The 10,258-nt window shown below is 42.3% G+C and overlaps 1 protein-coding gene across 2 annotated transcripts in view; it reads left to right on the top strand.

Moving 5' to 3' along the window:
* Positions 1-6,985, top strand: part of LOC112415919 (protein SLFN14-like) — a 10,010-nt gene extending 3,025 nt beyond the window's left edge. Inside the window, exons 3-5 of one of the 2 annotated variants that reach the window (XM_024769122.1) lie at positions 798-926; positions 1,882-2,596; positions 4,803-6,985. In XM_024769122.1, the coding sequence (XP_024624890.1) occupies positions 798-926; positions 1,882-2,596; positions 4,803-5,637 (1,679 nt within the window). In that variant the 3' untranslated portion in view covers positions 5,638-6,985. The remainder of the gene's footprint in view (positions 1-797; positions 927-1,881; positions 2,597-4,802) is intronic. The other variant, XM_024769132.1, reaches the window with a different exon arrangement.
* Positions 6,986-10,258: the final 3,273 nt, after the last annotated feature.

The raw sequence follows: 10,258 nt of genomic DNA on the forward strand, positions 1-10,258 counted from the left end.
AAAAAAAAAAAAAAAAAAAAAAGGTGCTGGAGAGGGGATGGTGGTGGGGGAGGAGGACTTCCTGTGTTTTCACTTCCTTACAGTTTTGCTGAGCATCAGCCCTGGTGATTTCAGATCAATCCATAAAGGACTTAACGGGCTGAATGAAGTTTATCGGTTTGCCTTCATGGTCAGTAAGTTCCAGATTTGATAAAAGAAGCTCAAATGAAGACTTCAGTGATTTTATTGGTTGATACTTTCTCTTATCTTAAATTTGTTTGAGTTTACTTACACATACACACACACACACACACACACACACACACACACACACACACACACACAAACCCCAAACTAGAGATCCTACTACTTTCCATTCCATCTAAACTTTGGGGTGGGGGGGACTTTAACAACTATAATAATATTTTTTAAATACTGTGCCTACTTTTTCTGACACCACCCTACCACCACCACTACCACCACTACTACCACCACTACTGGAAGCCTTTTCTTCTTAGAGGTGACCTGGAACCAGAATATTAGAGTTGGAAGGAACCTTAGGGATCACCTGCTCACCCTTGCAGGAGAGAGGTGAAATGACTTGCCCAAGATAAGTCGCAGGTGACATAGAAGATGCATGGCCCTACAGGAGTCCCAGACCTCTTTTCCTAACATATGTGAACTGTTTGAGGCATAGAAAGAATGAGAACAGCTCAGGCATGACACACACCATATGTCAACAGTAGGAAGAGCAATAGAAACATTCTTTAACTTTTTTTTTTTTTTCATCTGAAACAACTCTCCATGGATTTGTTTAGCTCCTTCCAATTTGGCCGCAGACTACAGCCTTCACCTGATTTCACCAGCTTCATCTACACGAAGAAGCCCGTCATCTCCCATCAAAGTCCTGGAATTTAAGGGGGCTCTACAACAACGCTTGTTTCCAGGTATTCCTTCTTGATTTCAGCTGAGGGGATTATTTATTTTCTAAAATTAAGTTGGGAGGAATTGGTAGCAATTCATCCAAGCCTTTCTCCTTAGAGAAGATCAAATGTAGGGCTTAGCAGATACAATTGTCCTGAATTAATATACATGGCGAATTCTTGATTTCAGGCATCAAATCCACCCTACACCTCTGTGCGTTTTGGGCTTCCAGTCACAGATGGCTTTTGTTCTCTAAATATGAGAGAATACATTTGAAAGAGCTGCCCCCTGGCTTTCCAAGGCAGAAGGAGGTGAGCCTTGGGGTCACCTAGACTCTTCCTAAGGCAGTTTCTCAGTCTTGACCCTACTGATATTTAGATCAGATAATTCTTTGTTAGGGAGGCTGCCCTGAGAATTGTAGGATGTTTGGCCGCATTCCTGGCCTCTAGCCACTAGATGCCAGTGGCACCTCTCCAGCTATGAAAAATCAAAACATTTCCAGATATTGCTAAATATCCCATGGGGGCAAAATTGCCACAGGAAAAGGAAAGTTCTTAGTTTCCCAAAAGCATCAGGTTCTCTCTCTGTCTCTCTCTCTGTCTCTCTCTCTCTCTGTCTCTCTCTGTCTCTCTCTCTCTCTCTCTCTCTCACACACACACACACACACACACACACACACACACACACACACACACCCTTAACAGGAAGGAATACCTTCCTAGTACTACTGGACCATTTGGGGTTGAGGACAGAGTGCTAGAAGGCTGTTCTGTGAAGACCCCTCCCTGATTGCCTTCCCCTGTATGAGAGCTGCCAGAAACAGTGACTTCTCAGCCCTGGCCTGTGAAGAGGAGATGCTTTCTTTGCAGACAAGGAAACCCATAGTTCCACGGCTAGGCTCATCTCTTCTTACGATGTTGCAGGAATACTTAAATAGCCTTTGAAAATTTTAGTAACTTCTATTCCTTGCATTTTCAGTGACACAGGAAGAGATACAATTTAAACCAGAATCCCTCTGTAAGAAGCTCTTCTCAGATCATAAAGGACTGGAGAAATTAATGAAGACACAGATATATCCTTGTTCTCAGGGGTTTGTGATATTTTCCAAAAGCTGGGCTAGTGACGTTGGCTTCAGGAAGGAGCAGAAGGTCCTGTGTGATGCTCTCCTAATAGCAGTAAACAGCCCCCTTGTACTCTATACAATCTTAACAGACCCCACGTGGACTGGGGGGCTTGTGTACGCCCGGAACACTGCTCGTCAATTAAAGCAGAAACTGGGAACTGTTGGTGGTTACACAGGGAAACTGTGTGTCATCCCAAGGCTGATATACCTGCCCAGCACACGGTGTAGACCACGTGAAATCCCCATGCACTATCCCCGAACCTACAGGCTTGCTGATGAGGATGAAATGGAAAATTTGTTGCAGGCCCTTATCATGGTCTCACTCTGCTCTCGATCTCTTCTGAGTGACCAGCTGGGCTGTGAATATTTCAATTTGCTTGTAGCAGAGCAGTGCGAGCTGCTTTCAGAGAGCCTTCAGGAGACACGAGAATTGTTCCTCCACTGCTTTCCAGGAACCAGGAAGACTGCCCTGGCCATAAAGATCATGGAGAAAATTAAGGACTTGTTCCACTGCAAGCCCAAAGAGATCCTCTACGTTTGTGAAAGTGACGCCTTAAAGGATTTTGTGATGTAAGAGTTTCACTAACTAAACACATTTAATCAGTCTTTCAACAGTATCACACAAGTAATTTGTGTCTTTAGTTTAAGATTTTGCAATGCCTTTGCTGCATATGGACAAGAGCCCAAACTATATACACATTTGCAAGTGATCAAGTAGCTGAGCTAGAAAACGGCACTTTGCAATGTTCAGGCTTAAACATCTCATTAGAAATTAGCTACATATGCATAACTTTAAGTTTATATAACTAGAAACATTTCCCCCCCCCACAATCTATGGCCTTAAATTTAAGAAAGGTTGAAACGAACCTATCTTGTTTCACATATACTTTTTGCTTGATATTTAGTGCTTTAAAGTCATAGGGTCTTTCAGTCAATTAGACATTACACCTAATGGGAACTTGAATTTAAATACCATTTATTTCGTTTATAAAATATTTTTACTTGTTTGACTTGTTCTGAGTCAATAATTTTAGAAAACATGCACATTTGCTTCTGATTTAAATCTTTAGCTTTCGATTTAGTAAAAGAAATTGGTTGTTAGTCAATCCAGCAAATGAGGGCTTTTAATTTTGACTTGCTTATTTATTCAACTAATCTTTTTGAGCACTGTTTATATGCTAGGTACTGTGTACATTTAGTGTTAGAGGAGAAAAACATATTGCAGACCTTGCCGTAAAGCCCAATAAGAGAGACAAAGAGAAAAATAAGCAATGGGAGTGTTGTGTAACTATTATGATACTAAAGATATGCTTAACTTGGGCTGGATATTGGTCAGCAAATACTCCCCAGTGAAGGAGATCTTGACTTCCTTCTTAAGAAGTGAGTAGGAGAAGTGAATAAAGGCAAAGGGCACAGCAAGTGCAAAGGCATGGAGATTAGAGAATCATAATGGTAGGTCTGCCTGGAGCCATGAGGGACTGTGGGTATGCGACAGATGATGAACTTGCAAAGGAGGCAGATGCCAGACTATGAAGGATCTTGTAAACTGTGTTAAAGGCTATGTTCTTTATTACGCTTTACAGGTATAAGATTTTTTTGTTGTTTTGTTTTTGGCGGTACGGGGGCCCCTCACTGTTGTGGCCTCTCCCTTTGCGGAGAACAGGCTCCGGACACGCAGGCTCAGCGGCCATGGCTCACGGGCCCAGCGGCTCCGTGGTATGTGGGATCTTCCCAGACCGGGGCACGAACCCGTGTCCCCTGCATCGGCAGGCGGACTCTCAACCACTGTGCCACCAGGGGAGCCCCAGGTATAAGTTTTTAAATATCCCCAGTCAAAAGACAAATTCAATTCAACAAACATCTATGAACTTAATGTGAGTGGGTTACAGAGATGACTAAGAATCAATGCTTTTCTTCAAGAAGTCTACAGAGTCCAACCTGAAAGAGAGGAACGTGAATAGTTATGATTCAGAACATGGGGGTAAAGCCCCAGGGACTGCACATGCAGTCCCACATCTGCAGGGATGGGTGATACGACTTGATTCCAAATTAGAGGTGGCAAGAAACAACCAAGTTTGTTTTTAAAAAAAAAGTATACACACACACACACACACACACACACACACACGCTATGGGGTACTATAAAGGAAAATTGAGCTAAGTAAGTAGGATTGGTAGCTCCATAGAGGCAAAGCCCTGCAGACTTGGTACCCTACTTGACATGTCATGGAACTCAGCAACCTCTTAATGTTTTCCTTACCAAAATCTAAAGAGGCTTCTGCTTTTGTACTACAAGTAAGTGGGGAAATAGGATTTTCTTTAGAGGAACTTGTATGAGCCCATACCTCTTTTGCATACGAAAATTATGATATGCCTCTAGGTGACTGTTCTCCAGCTCTAAAAAAGACAGAAAGAAAAGAAATAGTAGTAACAAGTGTAAATTCCTTTTGAGATTTCCTTTAGATGTAAGGAATTTACCTTCAGGGATTGTCAAGCAGCAGAAATGGACTCTGGTAGAAATAATAAAATCTCCTACCTGTGTTCATTTCAAAAGTTTCGCATGCAGATTTAACTTGATAACCCCAAAGAGTAGGGTTTGCAATTATGTATTCTGTCTATCAGGTAACTTGTAAGTAGAGCATTTTTGTAGTTATTGAATCAGTGAATCAGTCTCCAGATGAGAACCAGTCTCTAATGCTAATCCAGAGAATAATAAATGCATGGTATTTCCTTTGTTTATATGGCTGAAGCCCTATTTTCTCCTTCATCCTTACAGCCAGCAAACCACCTGCCAAGCTGTGACCCGGAAAACCTTCATGCAAGGGGCGTTCTCAAAGATCAAACACATAGTGATGGATGAGACTGAGAATTTCTGCAGTAAATATGGTGACTGGTACTTGAAGGCTAGGAGCATCACCCATCCAAAGGTGAGGGGCGCTGGAAATGAAAATCTTCACCAAGGGATTCTCTGGCTTTTTCTGGACCCTTTCCAAGTCCGTCACCCAGATATCAATGGCCTTCCCCCTCCATCTGCTCAGTTTCCTCGAAAAACAATCACCAATGGGATCCACTGTGCTCTGGACATAGCAATGCTGATGAAAGAAGAAATGAAGAGGATCAAAGAAAATCCTCACCCCAACGTGTCTCCAGACACATTGGCATCATTTAGGGAAGCTGCCTATGAGGAAGCAATGTGCGCTCAGGCTCTGCCTGGGGTGTGTGAGACAGAGACGAACCTGACCACAGAAGAAATTGCAAAACACGTGGCAGAAAGATGTCACAACCTGTTCCAATGTGGATATCTGCCCAAAGATATAGCAATTCTGTGCAGGAGAGGGGAGGACAGAGGACGCTATGAGCTTGCACTACTAAGAGCGATGGAATTATTTGAGACCCACGGAGCAGTGAAGGTCGTGTTCAGCCAGGTCTCTGGTGTTTTGGATGGTCACATCATTTTAGACAGTATTCAGCAGTTTTCAGGCCTGGAGAGGAATATTGTGTTTGGGCTCAGTCCAGAATATGCCCTGTCAGAGGAAGTTCATAAGCTCTGTTTTGCCTCGAGAGCCATTAAACACCTTTACCTGCTTTATGAAAAGAGGGCAACCTTCTGAAAATTATTTCAAACAGTACAGGAAGGGAGAAAGAGCAGAGTCCCTGCTCCCAGGCAGGTGGCAGCTATGCCTTTTCATGCGTTACAAGTGAGGAAATCAAGGCACAGTCAGAATAGCATGGAGCCACAGAAATGTCTCTTGGGACTGGGCCTTTCAGTCTGTTTGCAGTGTCACTGTCCTTTTCCCACTCCACTCCACCTCTTCCGTGGTACTTATCACTGGTGCCTTGCCTCTTGTTTTTCTAGTCCAATCCAGCTTCCATCTTGTCAACCACAGAAGTCCTCCTCAAATACAGAACTGACTTTGTGACATCCCTGCTAATGTATCCCCAGGGAGTCCCCGCAGTCAAACCAAACTAATTTTCAAGGCTTTCCAGGATACACCCTGACTTACTGTCCTAATGCATCCTTTATTATACCTCTATCTCCCAGTGTTTCTAACGCACCCCAGCCTTGCTGGCCTATTTTGGGGATGGGGTAGGATGCCCTCCAGGCACAAATCCAGGAGAAAGTGAGGAAATATTCTTTTTGGTTATAATTTCAGATAAAGCCCATCATCTTTCCAAGAGGTGGAAGAGCAGGCAGGGCTTGGAAAAGTGCTCTTAGCTGCCTCTCTGAACTGCTCAGGCCCCCAAGCCAGCCATCTGAACCTAGTGGTCGGCTCTCCTGATACTGGATTGAACAGAAGAACCTCCCCACTTACTCCTGTTGCTCCAGCTACCTGATATTTCGTCATTTTTACCTTTCCTTGGGGGCTTTAAGGGTACTTTTAGATGGGAGAAAATAAAGTTCAGCAATTAATTCGTTTTTGATGAAGCAAAAGAAACCAGCATGTTAACATTCGGAGAATGGGAAATGTGTGAATTCTCTAAAAATAAAGAGTCAAAAGTGGAGGAGGATTGAGGGAATGGAGAGAACAGGGGTCTGCTAAATTTTATTCGTAAGCCTCAGTGCCATTTGACTTTGAACTATTTGCATACATTGTATAATTTTTGATAATTGATTTTTTAAAACAAATTAATTGTTTTAAATATTGCATTTGAGAGTCTTTGTCAGTTCTATGCAGACTGTTTGGTCGGGCTCAAAGTAGAAGGCCTAATCCAGTGGTTCTCAACACTGGCTGCTCATTATAACCATCTGGGGAGCTTTAAAAAATAGCAGTGATCAGGCCAGAAACAAGACCAGTTAAATCAGCATCTCTGAGCCTGGGCCTGGGCAACGGTATTTATTAAAAGTTGTCCAGGGACTTCCCTGACGGCGCAGTGGTTAAGAATCCGCCTGCCAATGCAGGGGACATGGGGTCAAGCCCTGGTCCGGGAAGATCCCACATGCCGCGGAGCAACTAAGCCCGTGCGCCACAACTACTGAGCCTGTGCTCGAGAGACTGTGAGCCACAACTACTGAGGCCACATGCCACAACTACTGAAGCCCGCAAGCCTAGAGACCATGCTCCGTAACAAGAAGCCACTGAAATGAGAAGCCCGTGCACCGCAACAAAGAGTAGCACCCGCTCTCCACAACTAGAGAAAGCCCACACGCAGCAACGAAGACCCAACACAGCCATAAATAAATAAATAAAAGTTGTCCAGATGATTCCAATGTGCCACCAGGGTTGAGAACTCGTGAATCTTTCTTCTAGTCTGTTCTTTCTGGCCCCAAATGTATGTGTACAGATTTCTCTTCCCATTAGACTGTGAGACCCCTGACAGTAAGGATGGCACTTACATATCTTTATTATTTCCCTGAAAGTAACTAGTGCAGCACCTTGAACATAGCAGGTGCTCAGTAATTATTTACTGAATGGACTTGCTGCTTTCAGAAAATCAGAATCTACTAGGACAATGCTTCTAGCCAATAGAATGAATATCTAATTTTGGAGACTTCAAAGAGGTCAGTGTGGAGAATAATTAACACTGCCATAATGGAGAATAAGAGAATAAAGGAATTTAAACTGCTTTTAGGCAACAACTAAAGGTCCATGTTGATGGAAGTCTGTTAGATTTGAGTTTGAGATTAGGAACTGGTGGAGACTAAGAATAAATGGCTAACTTGAATGTGCTTAGAATTCTACATTTTTCCTACAGACCCTTAATATAATAGATAAAACAATTAGTTTGGTGAAATAACATGCCTGCTGTGAGAAGCTTCTAAAACTTACTTTAAAAAAGAAAGGTACTATATTATGTAAGTTTGAGAAATGGAGAGAGGCAAAATAAACAGTTCTTAGCCACTTGTTATCCAGTCATGATTTTTTTCATTTTTGCTTATTTATTTCTATTCTTTGTTGACTTGCAAAAAATATTTTTACATAGTTATGATCAAGTTGTACAATCAATTTTATATCCTGTGCATGTGTTTTTTCCATGTAATCTTTTTGTGAGGCACTGTTGTAGACTGTATTATTCTTCCCAGTACTTCATCACTCCCTACACCTATACCATGTGTAGTTCCTGAGATTATAGCTGGAGTATATTTTCCACCCCCTTGATGTCAGCTTGGCTGTATGACTTTATTTGGCCAATGAAATGTTAGTAGTTGTGATGTGTACAGAGGCTTTACCCATTTCAGTGCTGGGTCTGCTCTTTTGGGCTTCCGCTACCACCTTGTGAAGATGATGTCTTGGGCAGCCCACTAGTCACGGAGGAATGAGAGATGTGAACTCAACTCATGGCTGGAGCCAAGTTCCACTGATCCCGACAAGATTAGCCAAAATCCAGCTGACCTGCAAATGCAGAAGTGAGAGAAAAAGACTTATTGTATGACTGAGATTCTAAGCTTGTTGTTTGTTTTGCAGCAGTAGCTGACTAATGCAGGCATTTCCCCATGTTGTAGTGTAGTCTTCAAAATGATCATTTTTAATGGTTGCGCAATATCCCAGAAGATTATACAAAATTTCAGTAATCATCCTCCTAATAATTTGGGTAACTAGCAATTTTACACTATTAAAATCAAGCCAGGCACATACTCTACTCAGGCATATGACCTTTTCTTTCCTTGGTATATTTATGAATCCCCAGAGGTGAGATGAGTGGCTGAAAAAGGTGACCTTGATAAAAGATTCACCTTATTCGTACTGTACATAACAACATTCAGATTTGTTGCCTTAAACAAGAGAACAAAATGCTGACCAGGTTTTGATGACAAAAGAGGCACTGGCATCTCAGAAACAGGTGGCTCAGAGCACGCTGTCTGCATGCAGAGTAAAACCAAGGCCCATCACCATAACCCAGAACCTCAGAGGAAGAATCTAACTTGGAAAATTACAGATGGGAACATGAATTATGTAACCTTAACATTATATGTAAATAAAAAGCTCTCGTCACTTGAAACCAATGTAGGGTGTTATCCCAGAGAAAAGAAAAGGCAGGATACCTCTAATCATCAATAGAACTGTTTTTTTTGGCCGCACTGCGTAGCTTGCAGAATCTTAGTTCCCCCGACCAGGGAGCGAATCCACGCCCCCTGCAGTGGAAGTGCAGAATCGTGACCACTGGACCGCCATGGAATTCCCATATAGGGCTTGTTTTGAAGAAAGACTGTGCCATCTATGAAATGGAAAGAGGAAGAACCAGAGAGGTAAACTAGATTTCTTATGAAGCTGAGCTGCCTCAGTTTCCCCATGGTTTGGGAGAGGCTGAACATCAAATTATTTTCAAGAAGCTTCAATTTCAAATAAGCACAAAATTTATAATAACCGTATGTTTCTATTTACTGAGTTGTTACTACAACCAGCTACTATTTGCTAATGCTTTGCGTACATTCTCACAACAACTCATATGAGGTATACCATGCACATGTTATCACCACTTCATAGATGGTAAAACTGAGGTGCAGAGAATTTAATTTTCTGAAAGGCACATGTCTAGTAAGTGTCCAAGCTGGATAAATATAACATTTAAATAGATTTAGTCATCTCAACTCTGAGAATGTAGAAATACTCTGAAGATACTCTCCAAAGGCGAGAATACTCATGTTTGCTAACAGGATCCTTGGTCAAGCTCTCATCTCTAGAAAGCATTGGCCTCCACTGCAAGTGAAAACAGCTGAGTAGTCTATACTGTTTCCTATACTTAATATCTGTCAGTTCTCCCAGAGCCTCCTGATCGTTCTGGAAAAATCTGAATTTCTTCTTCTGCAAAGCTCAGGATCAGACTCAGGTCATATTCCTGACCTGTCCAAAGTCAGGGACTCCTAACATGAACTGGCAAATCCCCTCCGAGGCTGCTGCATCTTGGCTTCTCCCACTGCAAACTTGAAGGAGTTTCCTGGTGATTTAGTGTAAAATCCCCATTTTCCTCCTTTTTGCAAAGTCCTTTGGTGGGGGGAGGGGAGAAATACACATCTATCTTGCTCGTTTTCAAATGGAATGGGCATTTAAAAGTTCCAGAGACAACGTTTTCCTTCTGAATCTACCTCATGCACAAGCGGAAGGAGACTCAAGCTGCCTCTTAGTTCAGTATCTTCAGCTGACAGAGGTGACATGATTTTGAAATAAATGGGATCAGTTTTCAATTTTGTTCCTTCTTTCATTCTCAGCCTAAATGGAAGTGAAGAATGAGGAATTAGGACACAGCCACTATGTTCATCCTCTTTTTATTGTTTATTGTTTCAGAATCATCTCA

This window comes from Neophocaena asiaeorientalis, unplaced genomic scaffold (assembly GCF_003031525.2).
Source record: "Neophocaena asiaeorientalis asiaeorientalis breed wild unplaced genomic scaffold, Neophocaena_asiaeorientalis_V1.1 scaffold1136, whole genome shotgun sequence".
NCBI lineage: Eukaryota > Metazoa > Chordata > Mammalia > Artiodactyla > Phocoenidae > Neophocaena > Neophocaena asiaeorientalis.